Source organism: Pagrus major, chromosome 11, assembly GCF_040436345.1.
Source record: "Pagrus major chromosome 11, Pma_NU_1.0".
NCBI lineage: Eukaryota > Metazoa > Chordata > Actinopteri > Spariformes > Sparidae > Pagrus > Pagrus major.
The window spans coordinates 6,503,877-6,518,473 of record NC_133225.1 but is presented as its reverse complement, the minus strand read 5'-3'; the positions used below and the strand labels follow the sequence as shown (position 1 = coordinate 6,518,473).

At 42.4% G+C, this 14,597-nt stretch overlaps 1 protein-coding gene across 1 annotated transcript; it reads left to right on the top strand.

Moving 5' to 3' along the window:
- Positions 1-7,055: 7,055 nt before the first annotated feature.
- Positions 7,056-13,998, top strand: bcl6aa (BCL6A transcription repressor a). The gene is made up of 9 exons (XM_073475789.1): positions 7,056-7,108; positions 9,225-9,396; positions 9,489-9,710; positions 9,811-10,773; positions 11,012-11,193; positions 11,288-11,455; positions 11,544-11,674; positions 11,988-12,125; positions 12,615-13,998. The coding sequence occupies exons 1-9, from the start codon at positions 7,078-7,080 to the stop codon at positions 12,756-12,758; spliced, it is 2,151 nt and encodes a 716-aa protein (XP_073331890.1). The 5' UTR covers positions 7,056-7,077; the 3' UTR covers positions 12,759-13,998.
- Positions 13,999-14,597: the final 599 nt, after the last annotated feature.

Genomic DNA, 14,597 nt, shown 5'->3' with positions numbered 1-14,597 from the left:
CTAAAGAATCTACATTTCTTGTAAATCACAATGTAAAGATGTGCGGAAACCGAGAGAATATATATGTTGAAAAAAGGAAGATGGGATTTTTCTAACACAGAGACACAGAGCTGAGGTGGTGGATGTGCTCAGCGCGCTGTTGCCGCTTTGTGCATGGCGTTGATCTCTGGCCTGGAGCTAAGTGTGTGGAGTTCCTGTTTAACCAGCCCTGTGGACCAGTATTAGCATTGGCATGAGATGCAGGTGGCTACTCTGACCTGGCAGTGGGAGCAATGCAACGTAGGAGAATTTGATATTGTTGACAGGTAAAATCAATCCACAGCATGACAAGCAAAAGTTAACTGAGCGCCCATTGGCAATGTGTCCATGTGGAGTGAATTCCTACAAAACTCGCCTTTTCTCGACATCTATGTGACAAACACTCACACAGATTCAATATACAGTGCACGTGAGCGATAAGTACAATGACATAATTGAAACTGGTTTGGCAACTTTGGGCCTTGTTGGTGATACAAGATATCACCGGTACCGTAGAAATGTTACCTCTATTGCCTAAACACTGCTAATGGAAACTTCAAATGAAATCATCACTGTGTATGAGCTCTTTCTCGCACATAGCTGTTTTGAATTCATCACTCCTGCGGTGAATCAGCTGTAATCTGAGACTCTTACAGTCTGTGGTTGCTGCTTCCACAGAAAAGGTGTTCCTGTATTATTGACTGGACAGTGTCACCATCATGTCCACACATGTAAAAATGTGCTGAAACACCCTTCGAGCATCAAAGCTGGCATTTTACATAGATACAACTTGTGCTGGAGATCATTTGCTCCCGATCTTTGTTCACACACAAACAGCCTTTTATCAACAGCACCACCCTTTAATTTCATGTCAGTTGCTCTCAAGTGGATGAAGATTCAAAGGAACACTCCAAAAATATTGTTAAATTAATTTTTCATTAATTGAATTTTCAGTGTTTAGGTTGGTTCATTCTTACTAGCGAGTGGCAGAGGACAGATCTTTCAACCATTTATTCAGTGCATTTTAGCTAGCTTAGCCCTATTTATTTCAACCACTAATTAATTACTTTTTAGCTAACATTATCCATTTCAACCTCTGATTTATTGCTTTTAGCTATCGGCATCATTTTCCAAATGTTTATAAATTATGTTTAGCTAAATTATTTGAACTTTTTATCCATTACATTTAACTAATGTTAAACCTTTTGTAAATTACCTTTTTTTCACTCTTTAGGCAGTCCAATCGCCTGCTTTCAGCTAATTAGCCTATTTCGCTTGTTATTCGTGAGCTACTTTTAGCTAGCGTTGTCTATTTCAGCTATTTAGCCTTTCCATTACTGGCCAACGTTATTCATTTCAATTGTTTATCTGCTACTTTTAACCAAGTGTTTATCATGACTTTTAGCTGGGCTAACTATTTCAACCATTTATCCATGAGCCTACTTTCAGCTAACTATTTCGACTGTTTATCGATTCATTTTAGAAAAATAATGGTTTACTCATTATTTTTGGCTAATTACTTCAAATGTTTATGCTCTCTTAGCTAACTGTTCAAACTATTTATTAATAATTTTCAGCAAACTGTCTCGACCCTTTTTATTAGCTTGCTGAGTGAGTACCCTTGTGGGGATCCAGTGTTGTACAGTGTGGGTCAATAAGAAGAATCGAGTCCCTAAAGTCAGTAAAAGCAAAACAGAATAAGCTTTGATTTGAGGAAGGAGCCTCGCAACGTCTCCAAACCAAACATATGAAGATCCACAGTTTGATACTAGTTGCGAGGTATTGTGACAGCAGAGCAGAAAGGGGGTTGATTCAGACAGATGATTCTTATTGGATCATTACTGAGGGTGGTGCAAAGAAAAAAGACCCACTTGTTTACCATTTGAAGCTCAGCACTAAAGCTCCCTATCACCGAGACTGGATATCTCTGTAAAAATACCAAACTGAATCCATGTAGAGACACACAACTAGGCTTTCGAAACTAATCTGTGCAGAAGTTGTCCCAAATTTAACAACTCCTCCTCATGTGCTCTTGGAACTCCTGCATGTTGCAGCCCTGGGCATGTGAGAGAAAAGAGGAAAGACAGAGCAAACACTCAGATTGTGAAGATTTTGTTGAGGATGGAAGCTAGTTACTTGTATTACATCCCGGTGTTTTTGTGGAAGTAACTGACCCATCATCCAGCAGATGGCACACTGGCAAGAGACTGTTTCTGGTATGCGTGGAAAATTCCATCAAGTTCGACTCTGCAGGCTGCATTCCTGGCTCCTCTCAGCTGGCCTTGAGAAAGTCCTGAATCTACATGCTTTGATTTGACTAAATTGGAATTCTAGTCCACCTACACGCCTCTGCTCTCACTATAACCTTAGCATGTAGCTTGCACGGGCAAGCTGGTGAACTCAAGGTTATCCACACGGGCACTCTGCAGAAAGTTTTTTTTGGTATTTTCTTTCTAAAATAAGTGATGAAGCAGAATAAAACAAGTTTAACAAAGCTTTTACACGTCCAGGGAGCCTTCGTATTGAGCTGAAACAACTTGTTCTGTTGTCTGCTGCTTCGCAATACATGCTCAACTTTTGAACGCACCATCAAAGTATTAATAATGAGGGGAAACACTTAAGTGAATTGCCAAATTGTGTATACTTACAATTATGTTAACAGCAGCACATGCAATCATCCTTTTATTTTAGATAATTGTGAACTCCTCATCTCTGTCATTCAGTGCTGCAGGCGGTCTTTGAGTGTGTTTAACCTTGTCAACTGGGATGAAACACAACTCTCAACCTGGAGTGTGTGTCAGTGCACAGACACTTGTTGCAGGATTGTTGCAGACAGACGTTTAATGCACGTCACAATCTTGACTTGCCCTGTTTGTCTGTTCATTAAAAACAAAAAAAGCAAGAGGCAAGCATCCAAGTAAAGAGTGCTCATCATTACCTGCACAGAGAATCTTTTGAAGTGGTATCAGTGATTTCTTTTTTTGTTTTTTTAACACGTTGTGTTATTTAACTGAGGCTATAAATTATGCATACCATATGTTTGCAATGATCTGCTCAAATAGACGATCAAGAGGAAAAAATACATAGAATGAGAGCAGACGACAAGCTGCAGCTGTGGCACGATTCAGACCTGCAGTGGGGATCGGGTGTTTGACAAAGGCCGACTTTGTTGTGGACAAAAGGAGGGAAGGAAAAAAAATGCTTCTGGGATGCATGGAGTTAAAAAAAAAAAAAAAAAAGTGAAACTTAACAATATAAAAAAGAAATTCTTTTAAAGAAAGGAACTAAAAAGACCTCTGTAGCTAACAGCATTATCTGTTTGGTGTTACAGCTTGGTTGCATCATGCCTCTCAGAACAAAACTCCACACTCACATCTTTGCTGACAATGAACACTGAAGTTGGCAGAAATTTGCTGTGAAACGAGACAAAAGTGTGCAGTTTATGAAAAAAAAAAGAAAAAAAAGAAGTGAGGCAACCTCCGGGCCTCGGGCTTTTGTCAGTGGGCATTTCTATTCAATGACCTATCATGCACCAAGTGTATGCAATGATACGGCTGGGAGATGTTTCACACTGTGTCAGAAATGTACAAGGTTTTTTTTTTTTTTAACGTGCAGCTGTTACTGGCCGGGCCAGACTTGGATCACTGTCACAACATGCTTTTTGGCTGTGATTGTTTCTGAACAGCGTGCCGCGCCAGACAATGAGACCAAGACCCCAACGTCATGACCCTGTTGTTTAATTATACAGCTCTGAATGGAGATCAAGGATTTAACAGATACACTGTTCATAATGTGAGAAACGTGCCCTGAGTGTCGCTCCAGACGAGGGGGGAGTGTGATATTGATCTGCTTTGCCCTGCTCTCTTCCTCTGCCCCTGTGTAAGTGGGTCATTTATTTTTTCGCTAGGAATTGGTTGAGTTAAAAAAAAAAAAGTTTGCCAAGGATTTGCAGTAATTATCTCATCCTTCTATAGCAGGCGCAGCGTGGGGCCTTGGTAAATTACACATCTCCCCTCCTAACTCCTGGATGGTTTATGGCCGTGCATTATGCATAACTGTGCTGGAGCGCCTTAAACATCCCCCAAGTGGATTGAAATAAAGTTGACGCTGCTCTTTGTTTGGAGCTCAAGATAGTCTTTATTTGGCAGTGCTGAATCGGAGATTGCTGTAAAAAGCGTGCGTCTTAATTATTTTGGAGACTTTTTTTTCTCTCTTTTCTTGCTCCCCAATGGCTTGTGAACACCTGGAGTGTTTTTTTTTTGTAGTGGGATGCCGGATCCAGATGGGCGGATGCGCGGGGCGATCCACAGGGAAATGTCGGTTGCATTACAGCGCAGTGTGTCGTCATGTGAAGGGTTAAACAAGAGGAGAGAAAAGAAAAAAGGAGCTGCATCTGATTCCTACAACACAGGCTGATGTACACTGAATGAGAAAAAGACTCAAAATGTCCCTGATGTCAATTAAAGCTCATGTAAGCACTATTGTGTCAAGGATCTTAACAATGTGTGGGAAAAAAAACACTTTAATGTTAATCAAGAGGACAATAATTTTACATGAAAAAACAAGATCTTAAAATGTATTTCACGCTCCTCAGGTATAGATCTTAAGAAAAAAAAGACATTGCTCAAAGACTTTTGTAAAATACAGAATGATCAATAGGTGTAGGGAAGAGAGTGAGGGGATTATTAAATAAAATACTAAATCCAGCCCTGATGAAAAGCCTGTATAATCAAACAAGGCTGGTGCTGTGTTTACTTATTATGAATGTTAACACTGACTGGAAAAGGAGCTCCTCTGCCTCAGTCTTTGTTTGCCCGCTTATCTTTACAATGATATGAATATCAACTTAAAGGTGCACTACGTAGTTTTGGGGAAGAGATTTTAATCAGAAGAGAAACTCTCTTTGTTTCCATGACTGAATAAACAAGTTGACCTTTCATGCTGTTTAACTTTGTTTCTATGTGGCGGACCCTGCCACCTTTCAAGTTTCACAACAGTGTTCTAGGGACCTTATTTTCTTCTGAGTGCAGCTTGTTTATCAGTTGTGAAAAATATAAATATTTCTGAGTTTGCGTTATTACCTCATTAATATTGTAAATATCAAAATTCTGAGTTTGAATTTCTTCTCCAAAAACTACACAGTGTCCCTTTTAATCATTCAAATATGTGTTTGCCACAGTGCCACTGGAGCATTTGAGTCTAACACCACAGTTCCTGTGCGTTACAACTACTAGAAGATAAATATTTTGAAAAGGAGCAGACACTTTCACTCTCATAATGTCATCTAATATATCTTGTATGTCACTGTCTTCGTCATGTGCTATCAGCCCAGCAAATGCTCCTTCTGTGCCAAGGAGTGAACGGGATGAGAAAAGATGGGGAACCCGCGGTTTGGACTCACCACAAACAAAGTTTCCAAGGTGAGTCACTGACAGTAAACGCTTGCCCACAATATGACAATAATACACACTTTGCTGTCACACGCGTCCCCTAACCAAGCATCATTAACCATCTATTTAAAAACCATATGTAAATTCACACCAGCTCTCAGCTCCGCACGGGGGACCAGTTCAACCACAGACTTGAACAAAAGGTCTGAAAGAGCACGAAGTAAAAAAAAACACAACACTAGTACGCTGAAAAAGTAAAAAAGACTGCGTTTATTCTTGCCCAACTCTGAGAAAATGATGCAACAGGGAGTACACATGCCTTAAATTAAATGGTAAGGGGGAGAAAGAAAAAAAAAAATCACAGCAATGCATTCAATTAATTTTCCAGGAATCTTTCACTTTGCATTTCAATGAGCAATGTTTCTTTTGTTGTAAGTGTGCACACCATCAGACCTGGACAACCTCACAGGCAGCCTGACACTGAATGGGTTACACATTCAAAAAGATATTTTTCAAAGGAGAAAAAAAAACATTTTTAAAATGAAATACAGAACAAGAGGTTGTCTAAACTGAGTTACTGGGGCTTTTTAATATTATAGCACCAAAAACTTCCAACAGCTGACCTTGACATTGATTTTTTTTTTTTTTTTTTACAAAATAGGTCTCATGGCTTTTTGAAGACATTGATTCTCTGAACATCCGCTTGATTTTTGAATTGTAACAAACATTCACACAACTTCTATGCTGCCATGCAACAAGTTCACGACAATCATGAAGTCAATTCACAGAAAATCACATCCACAGTTACTCTAAATACACTGTCAATCCACTAACTGTCGGGAGAGTGGCTTCAGCGCAGCAACAATAGATGTATTAAACCCTTATACGCGCACATCATGAGGATATAACACTGGACCCTGACAAGCGCCAGTCGGACCACGCAAACCAAACCGATCACATCCACATGACACACGCTGCCTCGCCTCTCCTGCCTGCTTGTGAATAATAAAAATCTATTAAAGCTTTTCCTTTTTCAACAAACCCCCCGATGGTGATTCGCAGCATTCCCCATCTATGAAGTCACACAGCATACCTGCAGGAAATCTGGCTAAAAAAAAAAAACCAAAACAAAAGATCTGATGATGAGGATGAAAGGCGCGAGGCTGTCGCATCGACCTGTCCGCGTGGGCCTAATTAAGATGTCGGTCTGTGTGCTGTACATGTCGGCTCTGTGTGTTCAATGCGACGAAAGGCAGCGGAACGACACATCGCTTAAATCATAGAATATAAATTAGTTCTCAGAATTTCGGGGGCTGGGTTTAAGGAACCTGGTGACGTCGCCGACTCGACGTCCTGTGACTGTGGACGCAACCAAAATCGGAGGAGGGGGTGGGGGGGTGCCGGGCGCCTTAAAAAACAATTTCCTGCATTATTTTTGACAAAATAATGCTCATTTTCGCACTCGTTCAAACACTCGAGACGCGAGGGACGCGCCGGTGAATTCACTGTGGGCAGAAAGTGCGAGAAAAGGCGCTTTGACGACGAGTCTTTTTCACCACATGGGAAAAAAACGTCTCTCCCCCGCCCTGGGAAAGTGGTACGGTCTCGGGCTCAAATTCCGAGAATTGAGCTCGTCTGATTCTTAGAACTGGGGTTCTTAGAAGTGGTGATGCAAGAAGTTTCTAGGAAAGCGCTACCAGGTGATTTTTTAAATTCCTTTTTTGCTCTAATTTGGCGCGAAGTTGTTATGTACTGTATATTGCTTATGTTTTTACGCAGGGGCTATTTGTCCTGTTTGTGCTGTTGGAAGTGTTTTGTTAAAGCCGGGGCTGTGTGCGCGTCTGTGTGTGTGTGTGTCTGTGTGTGTGACTGACTGAGGGTCCGCTGGCAGTGCGAACAGCGCAGAGTCGAAACTCTGAAGTGGCTCCGGCGGTGACAGCCGGAGCTCCGCTGTCTCTGTCTGACAGAGCGCAGCGGCAGCGGCAGCGGAGGCAGCCCGCCGCGGCGCAGCTGCCTCCGCTGCCGCTGGTCGGGGGTGAACCAGCGGCGGGCAGACAGACAGACAGCCAGCCTGCCTCCGCTGGAGCTCCCACTGCTCTCTGCCGTAAAGCTGTAATAACAGCTCGGGTCAGATAAACTACACCGAGGGGGGAATGAGGATTCAGAGCCGCGTGAGGGCTCACCAAGAGCCCGCGGTGCGTAACGCGGACATAGTTGCGTGTGACTCTGATTTAATGTTCATGTGTCAACAGTGCGGCGGCTGTCAGACCAACTTTGCTGGCAGCATGGCAGCCGCAGGTCCGAGAGTGTGTTTCTGTTTTTCTACTCCGGCGGTAATTTGCTCTAAAAGGCTGCCTCGAAAAAAGCCCGTCTGTTACCGTAACACACTGCAGCGGAAACATTAGCGTTGATGTGAGTGTGTGTGTGTGTGTGTGTGTCTATGTGTGTGTGTGTGTTTTTCCACGATACAGAGGCTGTGCAACACACGTCGTCGCACCAACTTGTCTCTCATGTTTCCACTGTGACACCGTCGACAGGTTTTCACCCCAAGTTGAGAGGTTTTTTTCAGAGAGATGCGCTCAAAAAGTGTCGCCTCGTTCCTGTCACGGACTGAGAGTTTCGGTTAGACTGTGTTTATACTCAGGAACTGTTATAATTAGATCATTTAAAGCCCATGAAATAAAACGCAAAGGTCTATCGAGGACCTACTTTATTTTATTTTTTTATTTCTGTGCTGACAGAAATCTGGCTGCTGTCATTTTTTTTTTTTTTTTTTTTTAATAATCAAAACTTTATAGCTGTAGTCCCTCAAACCAGATGCTCTGAAAAATGTGGTTAATTGTGTCACCGGCTCGAGGTCACACCTCTCCACGTCTCGATCAGAGATCTGCTGCACTCTGTCCTGCTTCTATTCTCGGACGGGTCCAGTTACACACCTCACTCTTGACACAGAGTTCAAGACTCCTGTCACAGATATTTAATCCTCAATTTTTAGTAATTGCACCATCACATATTGTTAAGAAGAAGAGAAAAAAAAGGAGAGCAGAGGACAAGGAGCGCTGCCACAGGTCTTTATCTCAGCAGACAGAGAGAAACTGTCACTGGTGTAGAAACCTGGTCAGCTGCTCCGGGTCTGAAGTCATGTCGAGGACATCTTGCGGTCGAAATTTAAAAAATCATAGTTTCTGTGAGGAAGAAAAAAAAGTTTCGGGTCGATGAGTGAGCTGCTTGTTGAGTCTATTTTCCTTTATTTTAACAGCTTGTTGATGGAAATGGGACCCGCTGCACTGCAGACAGAGACTGAACTTTCCTCCGTTATAGATTCATTATAAAGCTGAGAATGGATTTTAAAATAACGCTTTTAGTCGCTACTTGAATGTGTGTTATTTATCACGGCAAAATTATTTTAGTCTTTCCGAGAAAAAAAAATGTTATATTCTGATTATTTTCCTCTGCTCCGTTTGTTTGTTTGTTTGTTTGTTTGTTTGTTTGTTTGTTGTATTAACTTGTCAACCAGTGGCTCAGAGAGAGAAAGTGAGGGGGAGAGAAATGACTCCAAAGGTAGAAATTTAAATGTCTAGACAGTGTTTATTTAATAAATGGCGCCGCCTTCTGGAGGATCGGCTGATCTGTTCCTCTCACTCCGCCAACGCTGACAAAAGACCTGAGGAGGATCATAAATGATCTCAACCCTGTTAATTTACTCAGAGATGACCTTAAAGCACAGAGGTGACTTGTGGCACGCCGCTATGACAAACCCTCCCTGATGCTGTTTCTTGTGAAATAATCTCACTGTTGTTTTTCATGTTTTTGCAGAACTTGACAAAATGGCTTGCGCAGCAGACAGCTGCATACAGTTCACACGCCATGCAAGTGATGTCCTGCTCAACCTGAACCGGCTGCGCAGCAGAGACATCCTCACAGATGTCACTATCTTGGTCAACAGACAGCAGTTTCGTGCACACAAGACTGTCCTCATGGCTTGCAGGTGCGTGTTCGTTACGCTTTATGTGCTGATTTTTCTTGCTGCGGTTTGAAGATGAAGGTGCTGATCGTTGTACGCTCTTTCTTGTCTTTCAGTGGGCTGTTTTACACCATCTTTACTGACTCCCACAAGTGCAACCTTAATGCGATCAGTCTGGACCCAAAGGTGGACCCAGAGGGCTTTGCCATCCTGCTGGAGTTCATGTACACCTCCCGTCTCACACTAAAGGAGAGTCTGATTATGGCGATCATGAACACAGCCATCTACCTGCAGATGGACCATGTTGTGGACACGTGCCACAGATTCATCAAATCCAGGTTGGTAGAATAAAATTCTGTCCATTCTGTTCTGTTCAAATCAGTCAAATTGATCATGATCAGCATCTGTCGTGTATTAAACCTCTTGATCTCTCCTCAGCGATCCGGCCAAGCTGCCCAGAGATGAGTTTTTGGTCAGTCCCTTGGTTTTACCTCAGGATGTCCACGCGTACCGGCCCCATGATGTTGTTGACAGTTTGCACAGCCGCGTAGCTCCGTTCAGGGATGGGAGGCACTACGGCTCAAACATGTTCAACGGGGTCAGCACCCCCAGCAACTACCATCTCTACGGGCAGTTTCCCATGCCAGGATTCCCTTTCCCTCTCTGCAAGCTGACTGATGCCAAAAATGCTTTTGCTGACCTCTCTAAGAGTGGTATCCACCACAAGCATTGTTCTCCGCATGACAGCGCCAACATCATCAGGGCAGAGTACAGCAGGGCGGTGGGCTCCAGCTCCTCCAGCATTATTCACTCCACCACCTACGCTTCCAGGGAGGTAGGGAGAGACGACGAGATGAGGAAGGAAAGCCACGAGGGGGTCAGCCAGTCTATTGCTCTCGGAGCGAGGAAACGTGTGTTCCCTGTGTTGACCCTCGAGCCCCAGAAGGACTCTGGCAAAGATAACACTCCTCAAGCAGAGGAAGACCTGATCCATCAGCACTACCCCCTCGGAATCTCCTCCGCCGGACGCAAGAGCCTCATGAGCAGCCCGCAGAGCCCCCTGAAATCAGACTGCCAGCCCAACTCCCCAACAGAGTCCAGCAGCAGCAAGAACGCCGGCCTCTCTCAAGCCGCAGGAGTGCAAGCACCGCAGGGCACGCAGGACCCCAAAGCTCGCAACTGGAAGAAGTACAAGTTCATCGTGTTGAATCAGAGCGCGAAGGAAGACGAGGTGGGGCTGCGGGATCCTGGGCTCCGCTCGCCTCAGCGCCTCGGCCTGCAACCCTACCTCCACCCCAGCGACTCGGAGAACCTCGACCCACAAACCACGAGCAAGAGCAACGACCACAGCGAGGACCTACCTGCGCCCCAGGCCAGTCGGCTCAACAATATCATTAACAGGTGAGGAAATGTTTATTTCGCTTGTCAGTCAAGTTGTGCGACGTGCTGGGAAGAATTCTGGGGTAATGTAGACATCATATCATTCTTTAAAAGCCATTTATTATACTTTTTCCCCATGCAATCCACTTTACTGTTCTGTATTTTCAGCATTCACTGGGATCATTTTAGGAACTTTACTGTGAAATTATCGTATTTGTTGTTTAAGATCTGATTGTAAGTGTTCATCCTTTGCCTATAGTGCACTCGAGGGGTCACTGAGGAACGGTGACAGCCACCCTCCACACTACCTGAGCCGTCTGAACTGCTCAACCTGCGGCACCCCGTCCCCACAGCACTCAGAAGTCTGTCCCAACACCTCCAGGTCCCGTCTCACAGACGACATGGCAGAGCTGCACTCCGAATACTCAGACTCCAGCTGTGGTGAGTTTATGACGACTATTAGATATCAGCCACAAATATAAATTAAAGATGACTGCTTTGATGTTAACTTTGACTAAAATTCCCTCCTCAACAGAAAACGGTACGTTCTTCTGTAACGAATGTGACTCCAAGTTCGCCGAAGACGAAGCGCTGAAACAACACATGCTTCAAGTGCACAGCGACAAGCCATACAAGTGCGACCGCTGCCAGGCTGCTTTCCGCTACAAGGGCAACCTGGCCAGCCACAAGACCGTCCACACAGGTACGTCTAACAGATTAATTTACTGTCTGTGTCATGCGTGCCCTCCTTTTGCTTCTTGAATTCTGACAGGGTTTTTTTTTGCTTTCAGGGGAGAAGCCGTATCGCTGTAATATCTGTGGTGCTCAGTTTAACCGACCAGCTAACCTCAAGACTCACACTCGCATCCACTCAGGAGAGAAGCCATACAAATGTGAGACGTGCGGCGCTCGTTTTGTACAGGTAATGACACACTTACACAAGCATCTGGATCTTATATTGAACTTTTCCTCTCTCTGTTGTGTTTGGGGCCAACAGCACTAATACTCACCTCTATCTATGGGTGGGTACAGTTATTTTCAGCTTTACAGAAGTGCCCGTAATTATAGAAAAGAACATCCTTAAGGCCGTTTTGGCTTTTATATAATGGATGCCGATACGTGCGCTGTCAGAGGTTTTATCATAGGATTTGCTAACGCATTCCTAGATAATAGTCTGTCAGTCAGATAATTTGAGATTCAGGCTGTTATATGTATGTTTTTTGTTCACGTTCCAGGTTGCTCATCTCCGTGCTCATGTGTTGATCCACACCGGTGAGAAGCCATACCCGTGTGAGATCTGCGGGACACGCTTCCGTCACCTGCAGACGCTGAAGAGCCACCTGCGTATCCACACGGGAGAGAAGCCCTATCATGTAGGTCGACACAAGAGTTACAACATCATACAATAACGTAACTTTCCCTGAAATCAAATTTAAAGGTGCCCTATGTAGTTTTGGGGAAGAATCTTTAATCAGAAGAGAAAGATCTTCATTGACTGATATTTTTTTTTTATGCCTAAACAAACTAAATAAACAAACACTCTTTGTTTACATGACTGAATAAACAAACTGACCTTAAAGAACAACACAATTTCATACTGTTTTACTTTGTTTATATGTGGCGGACCCTGCCACCTTTCTAGCTTCAAACAGTGTTCTGGGACCTTATTTTCCTCTGAGAACAGCTTGTTTATTCACTTATGGGATAATTTTTTTTTTTTCTATTATTATCTCATTGACATTGTAAATATTAAAATTCTGTGTTTGAATTTCTTCTCCAAAACCACATAGTGCCCCTTTAAACTATTGTAAGATAGTAAACATGCCTGAAAATAACGTTCTGCCGTTTTTTTTCCTTTTCAGTGTGAGAAATGCAACTTGCACTTCCGCCACAAGAGTCAGCTCCGCCTGCATCTCCGACAGAAGCACGGCGCCATCACTAACACAAAGATCCAATACCGCATGTCGACGGCAGACATGCCTACTGACTTGACAAAGGCATGCTGAGCAGGAAGAAGGGAACAGTTTCAAAAAGGAGGCAATCTTGACCTTGGCATTTAAAAGACCCCAACTTGTACAATCATCCAAAATTGTAGTGCCACACTGTGTTTATTAGACAAATAAATTGGCTGTGTATGCCATTCTAAACGGGTTTCCACTACATGTGAACGTAGAGCCACATACGGCATCTTAGTCACTTTATTGTTTCTATATAGATATAAATATATATATATATATGTATGTCGGACGTGTTTCTAAGCTTTGAAGGTACGTATATAAAGCTTTATTTTGTTGAGAAGGATGGAATGTAAACAATCTGTTTTTTGAAAAATACAGTATTTTATATCAGAGAACTTACTTTTCTGAAAGTATTGAAAATTTTGATCGACGGGTGGTACATATATTTTAAGATAACGAGATTTGCGGCTGTATAGAGTTGTCTATACATTTTTATGTAGATGTACGTACATGTTGCACCATGTCAAGTTGCCATACTCATGTGAAGAGGGGGGGAAAATATGACGAAATTGGTTTTAGTGGAAAAAAACATATCAGATGACTGCTGCTGTCTGATGAGGATATGCATGAGGTACTCTGTTACCGTCGCCAGTTGTCAGCGCACATGAAGTGGGCAACTGCATAAATATTGTGACATATTGTGTAATTATATCTGTGGGATTGCTCTCTGCTGGCAGAGCCAATCTAAGTGTTGAAATGCATTTCAAGGTACTGCTTTGTTATGACCAAGAAAATATTTTGCTTCAGATGTATTTGTATAGATGTGAATTTTTTTTTTTGTTTTTTTGTTCATTTGTTTTCCATAAGTGAAGGTTTACAGTTTTTTGGTCATTGTTCTAGATCCTACAGTAAAGTTGTTTAAGTGTCAAGGTTTTTTTGTTTGTACATACACTGTGTATTCAATGTGCCTTTCTCTATGGTGACTGAATTCTTCTCCATTCAGCCCGGCTGTATTAAGGTACAACTCAAGGACACCACTAGTCCTAGATCCCTGTTTGTTTGTATGCGTGTGTGTACGTATGTATGTATGTATGTATGTATGTATGTATGTATATGTGTGAGTGTGTGTATATATTTTTAAATGCTTGTTGTCACCGACCCTAAAACATGCAAATTCATCATTGTAAATCTTCAGGACTTGTTTTTGGATTGGGCTTTTTTAACTGCATTAAAAATAATTGTACAATGTTTAGATGTATGAATGTAAAATAAACGTATTGGATTTCTATGTATTAACACCAGACTGAGTTTGTCATATTAAAGGAAGAAATGTGTTTCATGAATGGACACAGATTTACAATTATTCCACAGATATTGTTACTATGGCTACATGAAAGCTACAGGATGTAACTTGTGGATTAAATATATAACTTTAATAAATAAATAAAGTTATATAAGTGTTAAGCCTGTTAGACCAGCTGGGACTTTTATCCTCTAATGATTGGAGGATTATAATTTTAACATGATATTATGAAACTGTACCTACTAAATAGTTTACTGTACTTTTATTATAAAAAACCCAACTAAAAACAGATTTCCTGCTAAACAAAGGACCCGTATGACTTGATTTTCCCTTGAAAACTGAATCCGAGGAAAGAACTGCATCCAAATCAGACACACGCTCCTCTCTCTGCACTCAAAAATGCTGTTAAAACTGCAGTAACGGGACAAAAAACTACCCGGTTACCGATCGCAATGGAGTTCTGATCATACTCATAATGAACCATCAACCAACAACAACTCTTAAAAAAGTTACTGCCCACAAACAAACTATCCAGCACACCTTCAATCATTTGTAAAATTAAAGCAAGTTGATGTAACTGTGGA

What these genes read in the sequence shown, in the direction of transcription:
- bcl6aa (XM_073475789.1), top strand. Translation starts at nt 7,078, where the DNA reads ATGCAAGAAGTTTCTAGGAAAGCGCTACCAG. An exon ending in TTCTAGGAAAGCGCTACCAG is followed by an intron (nt 7,109 to 9,224) that starts GTGATTTTTTAA and finishes ATGTTTTTGCAG; the next exon opens with AACTTGACAAAATGGCTTGC. An exon ending in CCACAAGACCGTCCACACAG is followed by an intron (nt 11,456 to 11,543) that starts GTACGTCTAACA and finishes TTTTGCTTTCAG; the next exon opens with GGGAGAAGCCGTATCGCTGT.